Raw genomic sequence first — 24,550 nt, 5'->3', positions numbered from 1 at the left:
TAAGTGCTAAAACAATTAATTGAAATATATAAAGTAAATATATATAAAGTTATATATAAAGTTTTTTAACATATAATAAAGTGTATCTTGCAATAAAAGTGAAAGTATTGAAATGATCAAGAAGATACTCTGTGAAGCATAATATCATCATGTGCTCATAACCAGTTAAAAAAATTATCTTATAAGAAGAATGGTAGCCAAAGGGTATGTAAATATTAATAAAAAAGAAGGAATCCCACAGTAGTGTTGCAGAAAAGTCCCAATAAGAAGAGATACAGTAAGGCTCCAATCGCAAGTGGTTGGTAATCCCAATTTCATACATATGTCACCACTGTGAGGAATATCAACCACTTTTTTAGGATTGGATATGCTTATCAAAGCTCCTGGACTCAAACAACCTACAGTGTTGAATCAAACAGGCAGAGGTGAATATACATCAGTAGAGGGATGTCTCCATAACCACTCCCCGTAGGACACACTTTAAGGGACCACCGACTCCACAATAGGACATGAATCATTTTTTCTTAGTATCACACTGATAATACTGTATTTCACCCAAAAAAGCAAAGAACGCTTCTACATTTACATAGTGTTAAACCGTAATAACAGGGATTTATTTAAAAAAAGTCAGAACACTTGCCTTCGACTGGTAGAAAAAATGCTTATCGGTAATATCACACAGCAAATAGCATGAAGAACGCAATGGTAAAGACTTTGGGCCATATTCTGAGTAAAGTTACGATGGAGTATCTCAGGATACTCCATCGTATCTCTCTTTTTTGGCCAGTGTATCTATGCGAGTGATTCTTAGAATCATTTTCGCATAGATACACTGAAGATCCGACATGTGTAAGTCACTTACACTGTCGGATCTTAAATGTAATTACTCCGCCGGCCGCTAGGTGGCGTTTACGTTCAGGTCTCATTTGTTTATGCAAATGAGCCTGATACGCCGATTCCCAAACGAATTTGCATCGCGTAACCTTCGCTTACGTCGTTTGCGTAAGCGTAAACTTACCCCTGCTATATGAGGGGTAAGTTTACGCAAGTCCCACGTAGGCCATGTTAAGTATGGCGTCGGGTCCGCGTCGTGTTTTCCCGTCGGGTACGTCGTTTTACTAAGTCGTTCTTGAATACGACTTTACGTCAATGACGCACACGTCGGCGTCATTGACGTTTTACGCCGAGAACTGGAGCATGCGCACTGGGCTATTTTAAGCCCGGCGCATGCGCAGTTCATTAGAATCGGGGGCGCGCTTAATTTAAATACAAGCCGCCCCCTTGGATATACGCGTGGATACGCCGGGCCATTTACACTCCGCCGCCCCAAACTACGGAGCAAGTGTTTGGGGAATACAGCACTTTCTCCTGTAGGTTGGGGCGGCGGAGTGTAAATGGCTTGCGCGCCGCCCGCCTAGAATCTTAGAGAATATGGCCCAATGTTCCCTTTTCAAATATAGGCACCACATTGGCCCTACGCTAATCCAATGGTACTATTCCAGTCATTAACCACTTCCCGCCCGGCCTATGGCCGATTTACGTCCGGGAAGTGGTTATGAAATCCTGACAGGACGTTCCAGAACGTCCTGCAGGATTTCATGCCGCGCGCGCCCGTGGGGGCGCGCATCGCGGCGATCGGTGATGCGGGGTGTCAGTCTGACACCCTGCATCTCCGATCTCGGTAAAGAGCCTCCGGCGGAGACTCTTTACCACGTGATCAGCCGTGTCCAACCACGGCTGATCACGATGTAAACAGGAAGAGCCGTTGATGGCTCTTCCTCCTCGCGTCTGACAGACGCGAGTAGAGGATAGCCGATCGGCAGCTCTCCTGACAGGGGGGGTTCGCGCTGATTGGTTATCAGCGCAGCCCCCCCTCGGATCGCCACACTGGACCACCAGGGATGCCCACCCTGGACCACCAGGGTGGGCAAAAAAAAAAAAAAACAGAAAAAAAAAAAAGTTGTAAAAAAAAAAAAAGCATAAAGAAAAAAGATGCCAGTCAGTGCCCACATCGATGTCCATCAGTGCCATCTCATCGGTGCCCATTAGTGCCGCCATATCAGTGCCCGTAATTGAAAGAGAAAACTTATTTACAAAAAAATTAACAGAAAAAAATAAAAACGTATTTTTTTTTCCAAATTTTCAGCCTTTTTTTAGTTGTTGCGCAAAAAAAAAAAATCGCAGAGGTGATCAAATACCACCAAAAGAAAGCTCTATTTGTGGGGAAAAAAAGGACGCCAATTTTGTTTGGGTACAGTGTAGCATGACCGCGCAATTGCCATTCAAAGTGCGACAGTGCTGAAAGCTGAAAATTGGCTTGGGCGGGAAGCTGCGTAAGTACCTGGTATGGAAGTGGTTAAAGAGTCCCTAAAATTAGAAACAATGGTTTTGAAATTACAGAGCTTAATTCTTTTAGGTGGGTGGATGCCATCTGGCCCAGGTGCTTTGGCCACCTTTATTCTATCTAAATATTTCTGGACCATCACCTTTGAGCCATTGTGGATTATTAGGGGCTGTGTCAATAATACCATATTATTAATTTAGTTTTTTTCGTTTTCTAACGAATTCCAAATTTTTAGAACGATTATAATTCAAATTCTGTGTGAAGAATAGCTGGTTGGACTTTTTTTTTTTTTTACCCCTTAAAGACAAAAGGCATAATGAGCTAGTATGCACTGCATACTAGCTCATTATGAAATACTTACCTTAGAACGAGGTGTCGGTAACTCACCTGGTCTACGCCGAGGTAGCTGACATGTTGCCTCAGCGTGCCTTCCAGGTATCGCGGCTCCAGCGCTGTGAGTGGCTGGAACCACGATGTTGTCACTCCCGCGCATGCGTGCGGGAGACTTCTTTCAGGCAAGGTCCGGCGCCTCCAGGGCTTTCAGCCAAAAATCCCCTGTGCACATGGGAAAAATCTGACTATACAACCGCTTTAACAACCAGTGTTTCATCAGCTGTCAGCAGGCTTCCCCGCTGAGAGCTGAAATGTAAACAGATGAATGCCGGCAATAGAAAATTCTTGAAAAAAACAGCATGGAATCCACCCAAATCCATACCAGGCCCTTATCTGAGCATGCAGCCCAGCAGGTCAGGAAAGCGAGGAGACAAACGAGAGCCCCCTCCTAAACCATACCAGGCCACATGCCCTCAACATGGGAGCATGCTTACTCCCATACGTACCCCATACTCATTCACATGGGGGGGCTCAGGATCTTGGGGGCCCTCTTTTTAAAGTAGGCTTCCAGATTCCAATAAGCCCCGACCTGCAGACCCCCACAACCACCATCCAGGGTTGTAGGGAAGAGGCCCTTGTCCCTATCAATATGGGGACCAGGTGCTTTGTCCCCATGAGGGCATGTGGGCTGGTATGGTTCAGAAGGGGGGTTGCTCACTCTTGGCCTGCCGGGCTGCATGCTCGGATAAGGTTCTTGTAGGGATTTGGGAGGGACCCCAAGCAGTTTTGTTTTTAATTTTGGCATGGGGTTCCCCTTAAAATCGATACCATCAGGATCAGATTAAAATGGACTGGTGGTCCGTTTTCCCACGATTCCCCCATAGAGGAGAGTGGGACTGTGTCTGTCTCCGCTCTGCACAGTGAGAGGACAGGACCTGTCATACGCCTGCTCAGCAGGAATCAGTGGAGCGATCCCCTGCTGATCAAGCCGATTCCACAAGATAGAGGCATCCTTGTGAAAGGGGCCTAAAACCTACAAGCTGATTGGCTACTATGCACAGCTGCACCAGTTTTAGTAAATGTCCCCCATTATGTTGCATATTACATAATCCTGTCCAAAGTGTGTTTACTGTCTCAATAGTTGCTGGTTGTAATGAAGTTCTTCTTTACCACTTCAATACCAGACTTTCACCCCCTTCCTGCCCCTGACAATTTTCATTTTTTTTAATGACAATTGCACGGCCCTGCCACACTGTACCCAAACAAAATGTTTTCATTTTTTTGAGACAGATAGAGCTTTCTTTTGGTGGTATTTATTCACCACTGGGTTTTTTATCTTTTGCTAAACAAACAAAAAAAGTTTGGAAAAAAAATAGTTTTTCTTAGTTTCTGTTATAAAATGTTGTAAATAATAAATGTTTCTCCTTCACTGAAGTGGCTGATGAGGCTACACTGACGGGCACTGATAAGCTGCACTGATAAGGAGGCACTGACAGGCACTGATGAGGCAACACTGATGAGATGGCACTGATGGGCACTGATGAGGAGGCACTGATATGCGGCACTGATGGGCACTAATAGGCGACACTGATAGGTGGCAAGGATGTGCACTGATAGGCGGCACTGATGAAGAGGCACTGATGGGCTCTGACAGGCGGTACTTATGAGGAGGCACTAATGGGCACTAACAGGCATCACTAATGGGCACTGAAAGGCATCACTGATTGGCATCAATGATAGACATTGATTGGCATCACTAGTGGGCACTGACAGGCATCAATGATGGGGATTACTGATCACTGTAAGGAAAGCCGCTTATCCACTCTCCTCTCTTCACATGCTGTCAGTGAGAGGAGAGGAATGCCGATAAGCGGCACTTCCTATTTACACTGGGATCAGTTGTGATTGAAAACAGCTGATCACATGGTAAAGAGCCTACCTCATAGACTCTTTACCGCGACCAGTGATGTTCCGAGCCAAGCACTGCATCACGGATTGGCATTCTTCATGCCCCCTGAGGTTTATGTGTGTCTCTAATAGGGATGAGCTTCGTGTTCGAGTCAAACTTATGTTCGACTCGAACATCGTATGTTCGCTCGCTTGTCGATTTACGAATGTTATGGGCCTTTCGCACCAAATTCGAGTGGCGTGTCACGGCCCATAATTCACTGAGGCATCGCAGTGCATTGCTGGCTGATGATTGGCCAAGCATGCACTATGACCCGCATGCTTTGGCCAATCATAGCATGCAAAAAACGAAGAGCCATAATTGGCCAAAGCCAGGGTGGCTTTGACCAATTATGTCTCAGGGGGTTTAGTACATGCCCCACACTATATAAGGCCGCCTCCGTGGCGGCCTTGTGTAGTGTGTTGTGGTGGTTAAAGACAGACAGAGAAAAAGAAACAGTGTAATTTATTTTGAGTTAGATAGATCAGGCAGGCAGGCGAGTCAGTTACAGTGTGTAGAGGATATATATGCAACCCAGGTGTTGTATATATATTTATACACTGTATTGAGTTTAGCTAGATCCATTCCTGTATGCTCTTCCTAATATACTGATAGGCAGGCAGGTGATTGTGCTAGCTGCAGTATTTTCACTTGGTGTACTGTGTCCTTTCTCATATTAATACCACAGGCAGTGATCAGCAAGTATTTTCACTTGGTGTACTGTGTCCTCTGCACAGTGTGCACCTAAAGCTACGTGAATACAATTGCTGGTGTTCTCATATTAATACCACAGGCATGGATCTGCAAGTATTTTCACTTGGTGTACTGTGTCCTCTGCACAGTGTGCACCTAAAGCTACGTGAATACAATTGCTGGTGTTCTCATAGTAATACCACAGGCAGGGATCTGCAAGTATTTTCACTTGGTGTAGTGTCTGATCTGCACATTGTGCACCTACAGCTACGTGAATACAATTTCTGATGTTCTCATATTAATACCACAGGCAGGGATCTGCAAGTATTTTCACTTGGTGTAGTGTCTCATCTGCACAGTGTGTACCTAAAGCTACGAGAATACAATTGCTGGTGTTCTCATATTAATACCACAGGCAGTGATCAGCACGTATTGTCAGTATTTGTGCAGCTACATCTCCCTGCAGGCCATTAGTATGTATGGAAGGACAACAAGGAGAGGCAGAGAGTCACGAGCCAATAAAAGAGGGCAAGCAGGCTCTGCGTCTAGAGGCAACAGTGCTGGTCGTGGACACGGTGCATCCTCATCAGCACGTGGCCGTCGTCCTTTATTTGAGCCGCAACATGCCAAACACTTGGAAGAGTGGATGACCAAGCCGTCCTCAGCCTCCTCATCCTCTCTCACACAGGCTCAGGGTACTTTGTCTGGCAAAGCAGCTTCCAACGTGGCCTCTTCCTTCTGCTCAATGGCATCAGTCACTCCTTCCCTAGCCCCACCATGTCCTGAGGAGTCCCCCGAACTGTTTGACCACAGTGGTGGGTTCATTCTGCAGGATGATGCGCAGCGTTTTGAAGGCTCCGATGATGGTACCCAGCTAGAGGAAGGACAGCAATCTGGCAGTCATGTTCTCCCAGTTGCAGCATACTGCCAGGTTTGCTACAGTGATGAGAAGGGAGGGGATGATGAGGTCACTGACTCCACGTGGGTGCCTGATAGGAGAGATGAGGAGGAGGCACATCTCCAACTAGGCAGGATGCCCTCCAGGGGCCAGCTTAAGGGCAGCACACCGACTGCATCACACCACAGAGCTCTGCATGTGCAGGGAGCTGTTGTCTCTCTGCGTTATTCCAAAAGTTCTTTGGTGTGGGCCTTTTTTGAGACGAGTGCATCAGATTGCACCACTGCTATTTCCAACTTATGTCGCAAGGGTATCTCGCGTGGCCAAAACATCACCCGCTTGGGCACCAGATGCTTGATCAGACATATGTCGACCTGCCATGAAGTTCCTTGGCAAGGGTACCTCAAAGACCCACACCAAAGAACAAAGCGGACCTCTCCTTGCTCCTCATCAGCTGGGATTTCCAACCCCACTATACCTTCAGTCCTCTCTGAAGCCTGCACTGATAGGACTGAAGGTGTAGAATTAGGTGTGTCACAGCCAAGTACTTGCAGGCAATCTACTATCGGTACACCAACGTCAGATTGTACCAGGCAAATTTCCCTGCCCCAGCTGCTGCAGCGCCGAAAGAAGTTTGCTCCCAGCCATCCACATGCCCAGCCATTGAATGCTAGCTTAGCTAAATTGCTAGCACTTCAACTGCTCCCTTTTCAGTTTATAGACTCTGCCCCCTTCCGTGAGTTTGTGGAATGTGCGGTACCTCAGTGGCAGGTTCCCAAACACCATTTTTTTCTCACGGAAGGCGATTCCGGCTATCTACCGGCATGTGGAACAGGGCATTCAGTGGTAAGGTACATATTACCGCTGACTCATGGTCCAGCAGGCATGGACAAGGACGTTACCTATCTTTCATGGCGCATTGGGTGACTCTTCTGGCAGCTGGGAAGGATACAGGACAAGGTACAGTAGTGTTGGAGGTTGTTCCGCCACCACGCCTCCAAAATGCTACTACTGGTGATTGTGACACACCTCTGTCCTCCACCCCCTCATCTTCTTCTTCCTCTGTGGCCTCTTCCTGTGCTGATTTGTTCTCGGAACCAGCGGTGCCCGTAGGCATTCAAGGGGCTACGCAGGTACACAGGCAAAAAGATGCAATGCGGTGCCTGAGCTGGTGTGCTAGGGGGACAGGAGCCACACTGGGGCAGAGGTTATGTCAGCTCTGCAGGGGCAGGCGCAGAGGGGGTTGATGTCATGCCAGCTTAAGCCAGGAATGGTGATTTGCGACAATGGCACCAACCTCCTCTCCGCCCTCCGACAGGGACAACTGACCCATGTGCCCTGTTTTGCTCATGTCCTTAACTTGGTGGTGCAGCAGTTCTTGAGCAGGTACCCAGGCTTACAGGATGTCCCGAAGCAGGCCAGGAAACTCTGTGTGCATTTCCAACGGTCATATAATGCCAGTGCTCGGCTGGCTGACCTCCAAAAGGAATACAACCTGCCCAAGAACCGCCTAATCTGTGACATGCCCACCAGCTGGAACTCTACATTGGCCATGCTCCATCAATGAGTATCTGTGCCAATATGGCACCAGGACAGGGTCAGGGGAGCTTGCATGATCAGGGATGCATGCACTGTCCTGTCACCATTTGAGGAGGCCACGAGGATGGTGAGAAGTGATAGTGCATGCATCAGTGACACTGTCCCTCTTATCTACCTGTTGGAGCACACGCTGTGTGGAATAATGGACAGGGCACTTGAGGCAGAACAAAGGGAGGCAGAGGAGGACTTCCTTACCTCTCAAGGCCCCCTTTATCCAGACAGTGTTCCTGCTTGCCCGCCTATCACACAGGAAGAGGACGAGGAGAAGGAGGATTGTGTGAGCATGGAGGTGGAGCCTAGCACTCAGCATCAGCAGCAGTCTTCAAGGGATCAATTACAGTCCCAAGAAACCCATGGACTTGTACGTGGCTGGGAGGAGGTGGCTGCGGATCATGTCGTCCTCAGTGACCCAGAGGACTCCAGACCGAATGCCTCAGCAAACCTACGCTGCATGGCCTCCCTGATCCTGCAAAGCCTGCGGAAGGATCCTCGTATTCGTGCTATTAAGGAGAGGGATCATTACTGGCTGGCAACCCTCCATGATCCATGTTTCAAGGGTAAGGTTGCGGGCCTTACCTTGCCGGAACAAAGGGAGCAGAAGATGAAACATCTTCGGGAGGCCTTGCAGAAAGGTCTGTGCAATGCGTTCCCAGAGACTGGGAGGTTACAAACTCCTGGTCCTGGACAACATTTTGCTGAGGCTTCGTTCAGTCAAAGAAGGAGCGGTGGAGAAGGAGGCTGTCTGACGGAGGTGTTCACATAATTTTTTAGTCTGCAGCCCCAAGGTATGACCGGTTCCAGCAACCATCGCCAGCGTCTGTTTTACATGGTGCGGGAATACCTAGGGGCAAGATCAGACTTGGACACCTTTCCCACCAAAAATCCTCTGGATTACTGGGTCTTGAGGATGGATCACTGGCCAGAGCTTGCATAGTATGCAATTAAGCTACTGGCCTGTCCTACATCCAGCGTTCTTTCAGAACGCACATTCAGTGCTGCTGGAGGCTTTGTAACCGATCACAGGGTGCGTCTCTCCACCGACTCGGTCGATCGACTGACCTTCATAAAAATGAATCAGGCTTGGATCACCACCAGCTACCAAGCTCCTGATGCTGATGTAACTGAATAATTTTTGGGGAAATGTCAGATCCATTCAAGACTGCCTATGCTGATGCTGATTGACTATACTGTCATGCTGAGTGACTATCCTATTATGCTGAGTGACTATCCATTTCCTCCTCAATGATCATGCTGATAGCTTGTAAGAACATGTTTGGTTCTGGGCACCGCCACCAGGGGCTAAGGCCCAATTTTTCTGACCCTGTTTAACAGGGGCGTGTAATTACAATTTTTGATGCAATACTTTGCAGCAGGGCTCATTCCTGCTCTCCAACTAGAGTATCTGTGAGGGGTTGCAGTGTTGTGGCACCAGCACCAGTGCCTAAGGCCCAATTTTTATGCACCTGTTTAGCAGGGGCATGTAATTACAATTTGTGATGCAATACTTTGCAGCAGGGCTCATTAGTGCGCTCCAACTAGAGTATCTGTGAGGGGCTGCTGTGTTGTGGAACCAGTGCCTAAGGCCCAATTTTTTTGCCCCTGTTCGACAGGGGCATGTAATTACAATTATTGATCTAATATTTCACAGCAGGGCCCATTCCTGCGCCCACCAAGAGTAACTGTGAGGACTTACAGTGTTGTGGCACCAGCACCAGCACCAAAGGCCCAATTTTTCTAACACTGTTCAACAATGGCATGTAATTGCAATTCTTGATATAATAGTTCACAGCAGGGCGTTCCAGTGCCCACCAAGAGTAACTGTGAGGACTTACAGTGTTGTGGCAACACCAACACCTAGGGCCCAAATTTCTGCAGAGTATATACGGCAGGCCCCAACTTTCAAACATCCAACTTACAAACGACTCCTACTTGCAAACGGATGGAGACAACAGGAAGTGAGAGGAAATCTACCCCTAGGAAGGGAAATTCTCTTCTGTAAGAGGTGTCTCCTGTCCACTGATGCTTTATCACCAATCCTTGTTTCACTAAAAAAAAACATTTTCAAAAAAAACATTTGTCATTGGGACAGAAAAGGAGGTGAAATCTTCTGAACGGATGCACAGACAGCAAAACCAATGTTACAGGGGTGATAACCCTTCTCTATGTTTTCCAAAAAGCTTAAAAATAGATTTTTGGGCTGGAGCTACACTTTAAATAAGTACCAGTTCAAAATTACAAACAGATTCTACTTAACAACAAACCTACAGTCCCCGGGGCAGATTCATGTAGATCAGCGGATCTTTAGATCCGCTCAATCTACGTGTTTTACGATCCGCCGGTGCAATTTAGCGAGGCTAGTGCAGTATTCACAAAGCACTTACCTCGCAAATTGCACCGTCGGATCGTAACTCCCCCTGGCGGAATGCAAATTCCGCGGCTAGGGGGAGTGTACAATTTAAATCAGGCGCGTTCCCGCGCCGATTTAACTGCGCATGCGCCGCCGGCGAAATATCCCAGTGCGCATGCTCCAAATGACGTCGCTAGGACTTCATTGTTAGCGGCGGGTACGTCAATTGCAGCCATCGGTATTCCCGATCAACTTACGCAAATGACGTAAAAATTTGAATCTCGGCGCAGGAACGACGGCCATACTTAACATTAGCTACCCCTCATATAGCAGGGGTAGCTATCCGCCGGAAAAAGCCGAACGCAAACGACGTTAAAAAAAAGCGACGGGCGGGCTTACGGACTTGAATCGGCGGTTCTCCTCATTTGCATATGCGACGCGTAAAAAAAAGCGACGACACCTAGCGGCCGGTGGGAGATTGCAGTCTAAGGCCCCGTACACACGAGAGGATCTATCCACTGGAATTGATCTGCGGATCAGTTCCAGCGGATAGATCCGCTGGTGTGTACAACCCAGCGGATTTTTTTCCGCTGATTTTTTTCGGGCCGACCGATTTCCAGCAGATAAAAATTTCTTAGCATGCTAAGAAATCTATCCGCTGGAATCGGCTTCAGCGGATCGATCCGGTGGTCTGTATAGACTCACCGGATCGATCCGTCCGATTCCCTCCCTCGCATGCGTCGTAATGATTCGACGCATGCGTGGATATCCTTATATGACAGCGTCGCGCACGTCGCCGCGTCATCATCGCGGCGACGGCGCAACACGTCATCGCGATGGGATTTCGGCGCGGATTTCGATCCGATGGTGGGTACACTCCATCGGATCAAAATCCGCGGAAATCCTCAAGAGGATTTATCCGCGGATACGGTCCGGCGGACCGTATCCGCGGATCAATCCTCTCGTGTGTACCCGGCATAAGATTCGACTGGTGTAAGTCACTTACACCAGTCGGATCTAAGGGAAATCTATGCGGAACTGATTCTTATGAATCAGTCGCATAGATCCGACCGTGGGATCTCACAGATCCGACCGTGGGCTCTCACAGATACGACGGCGGATCAGGAGATCCGCCGTCGTATCTCTTGATGAATCTGGCCCCTTGTCTTGTTTGCACTGAATGTATACTGCTGTTCAAAAAATATAGGGCCAAAGGGGCTGGTAATGACCTGGGAGGAGGGGGGGAACCCCATGCTATTTTTCTCAATGAATTTCATCCATATTGCAGGGACCAGACATTACAATAAAGCCGCAAGCAGTTTTAAATTGTGGGTATGGAGTTGGGTGTATGGGATTGTATTGTGTTTTTTATTTTGTTTATTTTTTTGTGGTTGAACTGGATGGACTTGTGTCTTTTTTCAACCTGACTAACTATGTAACTATGTAACTATGTAACTATGTAAATTACTTTTTTCCTATAGAAATTTCATTTTGTGCAGGGAGAGTTCTAAACACGGAAAACACGTGCCACTTCACAGGCATACTATAGACACCCAGCAGGTACGATATTTAAAGGAATATTTCACTTTTTTTTTTCACTTTTAGCATCATTAAAATCACTGCTCCCGAAAAAAAGTCAGTTTTTAAAACTTTTTTTTGCATTGATACATGTTCCCTGAGCAAGACCCAGTGTCCCCAACCCCGTTTTAGGACAATAACTTGCATATGAGCACTTTTTATTTTGAACGTTCGAGTCCCATATACTTCAATGGGGTTCTAAAGTTTGCGCGGACATTCGATCCATTCGAAGAATGTAAGAATGTCAAAGTAATTTGCAGTATTTTGTAGTTACAAGGACTGCGGCATATGTGTTGTATACAGAAAAAAGGCACCAGTTCTGTTTAATCAACTCCTTTTAGCCAACTCCCACTGTTAGGCATAATCCTACCACATCAACCATTCACCCCAGAGCACCGCATGCAGCACAGACCCTGTTTCTGGATTCTATACCAGCATGCTCCAGGTCTTTCAAAATTTTAGTCGTGACCATATTTTGTCACACTTCTTTAATCTTTTAACTTTAAGGGCTAGTTCGCACCAGAATGAGGTACAGAAAACAACTCTTCCATAAAGGCCAGATTTGTGGAGTGCACAACTAATAGTTGTCCTGTGGACAGATTCTCCCACCTGAGCTGTGAACCTCTAAAGCTCCTCTAGAGTTACCATGGGCCTCTTGGCTGCTTCTCAGATTAATGTTCTCCTTGCCCAGCCTGTCAATTTAGGTGGACGGCTATGTCTTGGTAGGTTTGCAGTTGTGCCATACTCTTCCCACATTGGGATGATGGATTGAACATTGCTAGATGAGATGTTCAAAGCTTGGGATATTTTTTTATAACATAACCCTGCTTTAAACTCTACCACAACGTTATCCCTAACCTGGCTGGTGTTTGAAACGTTCACTAAGGTTCTCTAACAAACCTCTGAGGGCTTCACAGAACAGCTGTATTTATACTGAGATTAAATTACACACATGTGGACTCTATTTTCTAATTAGGTGACTTCACTTCTAAAGGCAATTGGTTCCACTAGATTTTAGTTAGGGGTATCAGAGTAAAGGGGGCTGAATACAAATGCATGCCACACTTTTCAGATATTTATTAGTAAATAATTGTGAAAACCATTTATCATTTTCCTTCCACTTCACAATTATGTGCCACTTTGTGTTGGTCTATCACATAAAATCCCAATAAAATACATGTATTAGTACATAGTTTTTGATTGTAACATGACAAAATGTTAAGGAGTATGAAGACCTTTTCAAGGCACTGTGTATATGTATATATATATATATATATATATATATATATATATATATATATATATATATATATATGACATATTTGTAATAAAATGATAGACATATAAAAGTACGGGGTCCAGCAAAATACTTTGTTTTTTTCCACAATTTCAGCAATTTTGATGCTAAAATATGCTAAACAACATGAGAATTTCCATTTGTCCTCCTCGACAGCTCTGTCTGTAGAGAAAATGATTTGCACCCGTCATGTTAGAACTGCACAGAGGCAATTATTTTCCTGTTTCCTTTCTGGTTTTTGAAAGTTTCTGGATAATGGGCTTCTGTTTGAAAATATCCCATATCAGTATACATAGCTAAAGGGTAAGACATATAGCAAATAATTGCTTTTCTTTGTTAAGTAGCGTGTGCCCGATATGTATGTTTATGTATGAGGACACACAGGCAGTGCTGTTGATTGTGAATGGTTGACGTGTAGAACAGGCACTGCAAACACCATGTGTTTTTGCTTTAGTAATAGAACAATTCCCTGGTGACCCTTCCATGTCTAGGTTTGACAAGCACCTCATGGAATGCCAGAAGGCTGGAAATTTCTCATTGTTCAAAGTTCCCGGTCATGTCTTCACTGTCCTTTCAACTCTTTACTGATCTGCTCTGATATGAAAGCACTACTAATTTTTCAGACAGATCAAGTTGTCCAACATTTCCTTCATGCCTGCAGGTGGCCTCCATCTTCAACAGATTAAGTCAACTACAGAGTTGGCCAGATTTGAAAGGCATAGGCAATTGTCATGAAAGCCAAACATTTAAATTGTGAAGAGGACAACAAGATTTGTAATGTTATTGAAACCAATGCCCCTTTGGTTCCTAAAGCTTTATGGCCTTCACCCATTGTATATCTACTCAACACATTAGAAGTCAAAATGGTGGAAATTAACTCTTTCAAAACCCCTAATTACAGTACAAAACGTATACTATGGGATCTACTTATCAAATATTTACCAAAAAGATTTAAATCAACATTCAACAGGATTTGCTCAGCCATTTCTGCCAGCATATGTTCCATTTAATATGCAGACAGCTGCTGAGCGAATCTTGCAGATGTAAATGTCGCCAATGTAAATCTCATTCAAATGTCAGAGTACACTAAAGGATGTTTTCATATTTCCGCAGACTCCTGGGACACGTCACACATCCCAGGGGGCTGCAAGACTAATCTCCCTGCTCCACAAGATCTTGCGCATGTGCAGTGAGGAAATGAGTGTGATTTATCAGGAAGTCACAGCCGGCTCCCAAATCCAGAATGGTGGGGCCCAGAACCCGCAGAGGTGAGAATAATCGGCTGCGGGAAGACAGATTTCTAAAAATCAGCACCTAGAGTGTTTGCAACTGTTAACTTTAAATTTTTTAAAAACTTAATAAAGTTCCTCTTCAATAGGAAACCCCTGCCTTATATTTCTTGATAAGGAACAATGTCTCCCTACCCTAGTATTAGGGATGCACAATAGCATTTTTTTTACGAGTACAAGTACCGATACTTTTTTTTTTTAGTACTCGCCAATACCAATTCCCGATACCTATTGCAACTGATTTGTTTACACATCAGCTGTCAGCAATGGTACAAAGCATTAAAAAGTTATTTGCCAAATTTTTTTTCTTTTTAAATTGTGTGCTTTTTTTAGTGTAAATATATGTTAACGGTATAAAAAATATTAACGAAAAAAGCAAACCAAAAAAAAGTTGTATTTATTAATAGCTTATAAAAATAGAGGTAAACAAAACAAAAAAAAAAAAAGATTACCAGAAAAATAATAATTAAATGGAGGAGAATAGAGAGTTAATTAAGGTTAATTTGAGTAAATTAAGGGCTAATAAGAGGTTAAACACGGAAACATAAAAAACAAAAATTTTATTTTATTTTTACTTGATAGATTGCTTTAAACTGACTTCATCTGCAGATCGAAGTTCGTCCCTTTGATCTGTAGATGAAGAAATAGATAGATTCAAAAAGAAACAATTAGCTGGATTCACGTAGGGCGGCGTATGTTTCAGCCGGCGTAGCGTATCGTATTTACGCTACCCTGCCGTAAGTCAGAGAGGCAAGTGCTGTATTCACAAAGCACTTGCCTCCTATTTTACGGCGGCGTAGCGTAAATGGGCTGGCGTAAGCGCGCCTAATTCAAATTGTGAAGAGGTGGGCGTGTTTTATGTAAATAAACCATGACCCGACGTGATTGACGTTTTTAACGAATGGCGCATGCGCCGTCCGTGGACATATCCCAGCGTGCATTGCTCCAAAGTACGCCGCAAGGACTTATTGGTTTCGACGTGAACGTAAATTATGTCCAGCCCCATTCACGGACGACTTAGGCAAACGATGTAAAATTTTCAAAATTCGATTCAGAGTTACGACGGCATATCTACTGATACGCCGGCTTAACTCTTTCTGAATCTAGCTACATGTTTCTTTTTGTCTTAGTGTTGCTTAGTGACACTTCAGCTGTCAACAGGGGAACCCCACTGACAGCTGAATGAGTCATCCTTTGTTAAGGATGCGGCGGGTCAGCTCCTTAACAACCGAAAATTTCAGCTGTCAATGGAGGAATCCATTTTTTTCAGCTGTCAATGGAGGAATCCCACTGACAGCTGATAGAACCGAACCTGAAAATATAAGGTTCAGGTATCAGTGCATTTGCATGAGTAACGTATCGGTGCAACCCTACCTAGTACCCAACCACTGATTTTAGTTTCCAAAATCTGAAATACCAGTTTTTGCCATACTGATCATTTAAAGTGATATTAAAGTCAGTTTTTTTAAGAAAGAAGTTTATACTTACCTGCTCTGTTCTATACTATTGCACAGAGTGGTCCCTTACCTTTTCTTTGCTAGTTCCCTGCTGGCGCTGAGCGCTCCTCCTCTTCTCCAAGTGCCCCCATAGCAAACTGTGTGCTATGGGGGCAATCGTGTGGGTACGGTCCGAAAACGGGCTGTTTGCGTCCATATACACACACAGCCCGTCTCGGCCCCCGGCCCCCCCTCTTCCACTTTTTTGACTGGCAACAGCAGGAGTCAATGGCTTCCATTGCTATTTGTAAAGCCTGTAAATGCAGAAAAAGAGGATAGCAGGCTTCCAACATTAACACCACTGGATCGAGAGTGGCGTTAGATAAATGTTTAGTGGTGGGGGTGGGAGAAATGCTATGGGAATTTTTTTTTAGCTCAATGCATGGAATGCTGTAAAGCAGCTGTAAAAGGATGGATCTGTATATATAGTTATATATATTTTTCTCTCTGTATCATAACCTGACCCTGTCATACAGGTGCCTCCTAGGCCCACGATACATACACCTGCTCAGGATGGGACATTTTGAAGGAGACACCACAGAGCAGTGTCCCGTTCCACCAGTCCAGCTTGACTCTGCCACCTCCCTCCTAGTGACAGAATGGGTCCTGCCAGGAACCAGCACTGACCACATGTATGCAAGTAATTAACTTTTTATCTTCCTTACCATATGGCTATGTCCCTAGAGTCTCCGCCACCTGGGTCTGGTCCCGGTTGCTGGGGCACCGACCACTCGGGAGGCAGGCTATGAACTGCTCCCCTTACTATACCTATTGTAAGACCCATCACCCTTGCCAGTACTGCTCTCTAGCTGTCTGACTGTCATATCATTCTTCTCTGGTACTTTTTGCCCCTAGCAATGGCATGTCTCCACTTCACCCTGTATGTTCATTACAGTCCTGTTCTTCAATATGCTATTACCACCATGAACCTCTCAAATAAGTTCAGACCTAGGAATGACAACGTTTCAAAAGCTTTACTGGAAACTCTCAGCATAACAGTTCCAAAATAAAGTGCACAGTCTTTACCCTAAATTAGTTCCTAACTCAGGCTTGTAGCTTCCCCAGCATGGCATGTGGATGTGGCAGAGGAAGGCTTGCTCTCTGAGGTGCAACTATTCTCCCTTCTCTCTTCTATGTAAGCAGCTGGAGCCAAGCACAAAATGTGGGAAACAGGTATTTCCCTTCTGGCTTGGGCAGCAGCGGTCTCACTAACCAGCATTTCAACCTGCTTACCGACTGGTCACATAGGTCTCTGACCTGGGCTGGCACCGAATTCAGTAAACAGGTGAGTTGCTCTGCTTGTACAAGGAAGCCAATACCTGCCCGGGTCAGAGGCCCCTCCACGGTGTAGGGCGAAGTAAACTAATAGCCGAGGGAGATCCCACTCCCTGCAGGCACCACGGGTATGCCGATAGTCCTCTCCTGCCCCTCTCTACTGCATAGTGAGCTGACAGTTGGAGGTACAGAGGGAGATGATGGGTCTTGGGGCTCCCCCTCAGTGGCAAAACGACAGGGTCTGGTCACAAGTGCGACTGCTGCAACCCTGGTAGTTTTGCCACTGGGCCCAATACTGCTAAAGATTTTTTCTATTACCTGTCGGTACTTTTGAGTATCTTGCATCCTCATCCCTCCTTTCTGCCTATGTTAAGGAAATACTGTAGCTGCTGACTTTTAATATAAGACACTTACCTATTCAGGGATCCCGCAATGCTGGCACCCCTAGCTGATTCGTCAGTCGACTTCGGGTGTAGGCACCGGCATCTGTAGTAAGGGAAGCAGAAAGTGTGTGCATGCGCAAGTCGTGCTTCGCTTTTTGACTAATCCTGCTGTATTCCGGGACCTCTATGTGTCCCAGAATCAGCAGGTGGAGGAGGTTCCGGAAATTACGTAGATCAGCGTGCAGCAATCTTACCAGGAAGTGGAAGCGCATACCTGTCAAAACTAGTACTGATCCCCCCCCAAAAGTGGCAGTGAAGGGGGGGTGCGAACAAGCGGAGCTTTTTTCCCTTTCGGGTAGAGCTCTGCTTTAACAGATTGGTCCTGTTTTAAATAGTATTTTCTTTTTTATGGAAAAGGGGTGACTTCTACACCTAATTCATGTACAGTATTTATATGGAGTAAGCAACATTTTCTAAGCCTCTTTCTGTACTAGGAGGTGCATAAGGACAATAACATTTTTAATAGGGGCTGAACCACTCAAACAAATAGAGGTCTCAGTGTTAAATATACAGATGTAATTAGGCAGTTTACTGAAAATGCATTTACAATATGTAGGCTTCCATTGCTGAAAATGCCAGTTGTCTGGCTGCCATAATGACAGAAACCACCAAGTCACCAAGAGGGCCTATGGGCAAGACCAATTTCGGTCCCCTCATGTACCAGCTGGCCAAATTGAAAGACCTGTTTACGCTGTATCAAATGGTAGTTAAGTAGAAATAAGTAGTATTTAGGCCTACATGAAATTGAGAGGGATCCCACCACCCCACTTATCTACATTTAGTAAAAACTGACGCCTAATGCCTTGTACACACGATCAGAATTTCCGATGAAAAAAGTCAGACGGAATTTTGTCATCGGATATTCTGACCGTGTGTGGTCCCCATCAGACTTTTTTCCGTCGGAGTTTAGAAATAGAACATGATCAAAAATTCCGATCGTCTGTGTGGAACTCCGACGGAGAAAAAAAACACGCATGCTCAAAATCATGCTCGGAAATATTGAACATCATTTTTCTCGGCTTGTCGTAGTGTTTTACGTCACTGCGTTTTGGACGGTCGGAATTTGGTCTGACAGTGTTTATGCAAGACAGCTTGAACGGAATTCCGACAGAAAATTCCATCGGTTTTATCCCATCGAAAATTCTGATCGTGTGTACAGGGCATAAGGCTCCAGGGACTTCGTAAATGGTATGGCCACTGAGTTTCTTGCTCCTGTGGTTTACGTTACCGAACCAGAACAAGTAAGCAAATTAAACCATCTCACTTTCTCCGACTTTCCTAATTGACACAGGTTCTGAGTTGGTGTCTGAGATTGCATTGAGATCATTGGGGCTACATAACAGCCAACTAACATTTTTGAAGGAGATCAGTGATGGTCACCATGTTTGCCTCATTAAAGATTTGCTTTAAGAAGAGATGACAGTACATTTGTATATTAACCACCTGTCTAAGCAGAAGGGACTTTAATGTTCACGCTTTAGTTGCACAAAAGGAAAAATTGAATAAAAGACGTGATGCAGTCTTGCACTGCCCTCATGTGGCCAATTTTAATTATCACACCTGGCAGAACTAATAAAACATTTTACAAAACAGGGTCTACTTATAATTTGGATGGCTGAACTTTTTGTACAAATGTAATTCTCCATTTCCATTTTGCACTTTTAGATTTAACCATATCTTCGCTGTTTTCTCTGTATTTTAGTTAAATGAGTTTCAATTACAAATGTAGGATTATTATGGCACTACATTAGTAATATACAGTACATATTTAATTGGAATTTGCAGAGGCGTATTTAGTGAAAATGGCGCCTATGGCAAGCACTGAAACTGCGCCCCTGTCAAAACATTTGAAAACCATATTTCAGATAACCATAACAAAAAAAAATGCACCCATAAATGTGGCCTTACCAGAACCCATAAATGCGGCCTTACCAGCAACCATAAATGCAGTAACATCAGCACCCATAAATGCGGCCTTACCAGCACCCATAAATGCGGCCTTACCAGAACCCATAAATGCGGCCTTACCAGCACCCATAAATACCGCCTTACCAGCACCCATAAATGCAGTTAAATCGGCACCCATAAATGCAGTAATATCAGAACCCATAAATGCGGAGGAAACGCGCGATGTATGGGCATTTAGCAGGAGGGAGAGAGAGCGGCCTCCATGGGGTCGGATCATGCGGTGTACGGGCACAGCACTGGGCAGAAAGGCAGAGTGGAATAGAACATTAGAGACAGTGACTGCGCACAGTGGTACACAGACAGGTCACACTCACTGGCAGTGGCACTGTGATGATCAGGGACATGCAGCAGTGCAGGGGATGTTTCCTCATAATGGATACAGTCCTCTGCCAATGCTGCGCCAGCGCCTCTGACACTGTACAGAGGGAGAGAGGGAGTAGGATCACCAGCCGCCCTGTCTGCTTAGCAAACACGCACAAATCGCACATGATGATGACTTTAAGGCCTCTTTCACACTGGGGTGGTGGGGGTGTCGGTGGTAAAGAGGCGCTATTTTTAGCGGCGCTTTACCATCATATTTGCGGTCGAAAAAAGTTGGAAAAAAATGCCCGCAAAGCGCCGCTTTGATTTCAATGGGCAGGGGCGCTTTAGGAGCCGCTCCTACAGCGCCTCAAAGATTCCTATACCTGCTGACAAATGTTCTTAACCTGAAATCAAATGGGAAAAAAATGCAGCCACCTTATAGAGGAAGTAATCCAGATGGGTTTTACTTCCTCTTTGTTTCCCTGCAAAGGTAAAGCATAATGGGCTACTATGCATCGCATAGTAGCCCATTATGTGTCACTTACCTGAAACCGAAGCCTGCGATGTCCCCTATTTCCTCGCCTCCGCGAAGCGTCCATGTTTCACCCTCTTTCTTCCGGGTATCGCGGCCCCCGGGGCTGTGATTGGCTTGCATGTGGGAGTCACCAGTCATGGCACAATCTTCCCTTTCTAAAGGTTTCTGATGTGCGCCTGCGCCGTTGTCTACGGGGCATGCGCCATAGACATCGGTGCCCGTCTCTTTTGCAAATATCTTCTAAATGGAGGTTTAGGAGATATTTCGAGCACCTACAGGTAAGCCTTAATCTAGGCTTACCTGTAGGTAAAAGTGGTTATAAAGGGTTTACAACCACTTTAAAACCCAACTGCAGGTTAAACAGTAAACGACCCTTGCAATAAATAATTTAACTTAGATAAAATGTGCCAAACATACAAAATTTCCAAGAACTCTTTGTTAACATTTAGACTGGTAATTGCACGACAATGCTCACAATTTATTTCTGAAATAATTTATTTATAAAATGCAAGTTAATTCAAACATCTCTTTTACAGACCACACAGACAGATCTGTAGTCATTCTTGGTCAGTGTACAGTTTGATGTCCTCTTGTCAAGCATCCAGATAAAGTCTTTGTGTTTATTAGACCAGGAGCTACTTAAAGTAGACCTCCAGGCCACAAATACATCAATTAACTGTACATGTATACAGGAAAGGTGATACAATGCTAAAGTAAGAAAGTCCACTCAGTGTATGTCAAACTGAGTTTTAATAAATATAGGGGAACCGCTCTCAGGATTTTTCCCATAGAGCTCCAAGCTCAGTCTGCAGTCTCTTGTCTCAATGTAGTGCAACCACCTTCTCACACTCCAATACATGCACTGCAATCAAGGTTGTTGTCTGCACATTGCAAAGGGTGCTGCTTAAATCAGGAAACACATGGACCTGGGCTTTTTCAGCTCAGATCCAGGACCATTTAAAAATAATGGTTCAAAAGTATCCACCAGCATTAGGCTAATAGAACAGCCAGAAACACAATATAAGAACTGGGATGAAAATTATAATCACTCACTTTGTTACCTTAGTCAACTTCGGTGTAATCTAGGTCTGATTAAATTGCATCTGTACACTACCAGCGGAGAAACTGGGAAAAATCTAGTTGCAAAAGGAACATATTAAGTCCATGCACAAAGTGTTAACTGGAAGCAAACCCATTCTAGAGAAATCACAACGTCCTCTGGTCCACTGTACATACAGTGACATAAAAGTTGCATTTTTAAGAATTCATAACTAGGAAATTGTAGTCCCTATTTGTCTCCGCTTGAAAACCAACCAAAGGTTTCTGCCATTATCAGTTTTTCTTGAATTGATGTCAATTTCACAGTTTATTTGAGCCCAATACAATTCTTTTCTCCAACGTTCTTTAGAACTGTACATCTTCCAGGACAGCCACTGTGTCTTTTTTTCTGTTATTCATGTTATTGACAAATGAGCACTGAAGGTTTTATAGACTCCTAGTAGTGTTCTCTGTGTTATGAAAGGTCATCGGGATATCTCACATTTATCTGTACATTTCTCCTGGGAGGTGATAAGATCATGAAGCTCAACAGTGTTCACCGATTCACATTTTTCTTGACCTATGTAAAAATTGCTGGCCATTCCACGACCAGTGTAGGGTCCATTCTACAAAGACAACCATGAAGAGTATTATAAGTAAAACATCATACTTATATCAGATACTAAAAGAAACTGTATTTAGGTCCATCTATGTAAATAAAAGAAAATACTAGTAAATTTAAAGTGTACAAAGTGCAAACATTTACCTGAAGTCCAACACAAGGCACTTGCACTTTAACACTGTTGTTAGCATTAGATCAGGTTAATTTTAAGGCATCAACTGCCATATAATATTGGGTGCAACCTAATAACCAGGAGTTAAGCCTCGTAGACACGATCAGTCCATCCGATGAGAACGGTCTGAAGGACCGTTGTCATAGGTTAACCGATGAAGCTGACTGATGGTCTAATGTGCCTACACACCATCAGTTAAAAAAACGATCGTGTCAGAACGCGGTGACGTAAAACACAACAACGTGCTGAAAAAAACGAAGTTCAATGCTTCCAAGCATGCGTCGACTTGATTCTGAGCATGCATGGGTTTTTTAACCGATGGTCGTGCCTACTAACGATCGGTTTTGTCCTATCGTTAGCAATCCATCGGTTAAATTTTAAAGCAAGTTCCTATTTTTTTAATCAAAAAATATTGTGTTTTTTTTCAAAATTGACGCTCTTTTTTTGTTTATAGCCCAAAAAATAAAAACCGCACAGGTGATCAAATACCACCAAAAGAAAGCTCTATTTGTGGGGGGAAAAAGGACGTCAATTTTGTTTGGGAACCACGTCGCACGACCGCGCAATTGTCAGTTAAAGCGACGCAGTGCCGGAAGCTAAAATCTCGTCTGGGCAGGAAGGGGGTGTATGTGCACAGTAGGCAAGTGGTTAAGGGGGCGTGACAAGGGGTGTGTCCTATGCCTGCATACTTTTGCTGATAGGTGTCCCTCATTCCCCTTTAAAAAAGTTGGGAGGTATGCAGTCTAGGTTACTCACCACAGAACAAGTATGCAGTAAGTGAAGTCAGACGAAGGGTAGAGATTTTGTTCTGGGTCATTTCTTGAAAGCGTTGAAGCTGGACAGCAAAGTCAGCATGACAGCCAGGTAACTACTGTTTCTACAAGGAGAGATCAGCAATAGCAGCCTCTAGATTTCCTGTAAGCTGACAAAGGCAGCAGAGTTCCCTCATTTCAGCATCAGAACTTTAAATATCCGGAAAATAAGGGCCCTTTCACACGGTCCGTGCCCATGTGCGGGTTCCGTTTTGCTCAGCTGGGATGGCTCCATCGATCCCCGCTAAGCAGGCAGATGACAGGTCTGTCTCTGCACACTGTGCAGGGACCGACCTATCAGAGCGCCGCTCTCCCCTACGGGGGATCGGATGACAACGGACCATAGAGTCCGTTGTCATCCAATCCGATGACGGATGGAAAAATAGGATTTTCCTCCATCACACTTTGGCGGATCGGGACGGATGTCAGCGGGCATGTCACCGCTGACATCCGAGGCTCCATAGACCTCTATGGAGCGCTCCGTCCATGTGAAAGAGGCCTAAGGATCAATCTTATAAAGCAGTGGTGTAAATACAATACACTAAATGATGTCTTCTTACCAATAATACATCAGGAATGTCCACTTGTGGGCAGCAGGAGTACCGCAGAACCCTGATAACTCTTCTTGCTGCTAATGCCAATGGCACCAAAGCAAACACAAATGCAGATAGGAGGCCAATAATCAAACCTTTATGTTCAAGTGCTATAGAAAAAAAAAGGATTATTATTTGGAACAAACAGCAAATTATATATCTTACCAACTGTAAAGTAAATCAATTAAAAAAAAAAAATGTTAAAACATATATACAAACCATAACAAATTGTAATGTGTGTGGAGTACTAGGGGCTGATGTATCAATGGGGTTGATTTACTAAAACTGAAGAGTGCAAAATTTGGTGCAATTGTGTATGGTAACCAGTCAGCTTCTAACTTCAGCTTGTTCAGTAAAGCCTGTACAAAAGAAAAAAAAAACCTGGAAGCTGATTGGTTTCTATGCAGAGCTGCACCAGATTTTGCACTCAACAGTTTTAGTAATTTAACCCCACAGTGCCAGTGTTTAGAGTTGTCAGCATTACCCAACACCCACCATTCAGATTCCAGTTTTCAGACTTCAAATGTCCATTTCCAAGATAGGTTGAATCTGATTGGTGGTTGTGAGGCAATGTCACTGACACACCATGCCTCCCAAACTTGCTGTCTACCACTGCCTCTACAAAATATATGAGATCTTTGCCAGTATAGTGAGTAGCACTAGAAATGCATGATGAAAATGGTGCATAATTGTTTTTTACCATTGCGGGTGGTCTCCCACAGTAATGTCATTTATCTTACTTGGTGGCATTAAATGTTAACATGGCGTTGGAGATCACTGGCTCATATTCCCTTGGTACAGCCACTTCACTTGTGCTTATTAGAATCTGTAATCTTTTCATAGAGTTAACTAGACATGTGCGATTCATTTAGTTACATATCGAAATTTGTATGAAGTTTTCGTTATTTTTAATTCTAATGTATCCAAATCTCCAAATCACAATACTTACGAACTTCAACTAATCTGA

The 24,550-nt window shown here is 44.6% G+C and overlaps 1 protein-coding gene across 1 annotated transcript in view; it reads right to left on the bottom strand.

The window, feature by feature from the left end:
* Positions 1-20,823: 20,823 nt before the first annotated feature.
* Positions 20,824-24,550, bottom strand: part of IL20RB (interleukin 20 receptor subunit beta) — a 71,807-nt gene continuing 68,080 nt past the window's right edge. Inside the window, exons 6-7 of the mRNA XM_040348718.1 lie at positions 23,551-23,693; positions 20,824-22,010 (exon numbers count right to left, since the gene is read on the bottom strand). Coding sequence (XP_040204652.1) covers positions 21,870-22,010; positions 23,551-23,693 — 284 coding nt within the window. The 3' untranslated portion in view covers positions 20,824-21,869. The remainder of the gene's footprint in view (positions 22,011-23,550; positions 23,694-24,550) is intronic.

This window comes from Rana temporaria, chromosome 4 (genome assembly GCF_905171775.1).
Source record: "Rana temporaria chromosome 4, aRanTem1.1, whole genome shotgun sequence".
In the NCBI taxonomy this organism is placed as follows: domain Eukaryota; kingdom Metazoa; phylum Chordata; class Amphibia; order Anura; family Ranidae; genus Rana; species Rana temporaria.
Note: the sequence above shows the minus strand (reverse complement) of the source record. Positions and strands in the feature narration are given on the sequence as shown.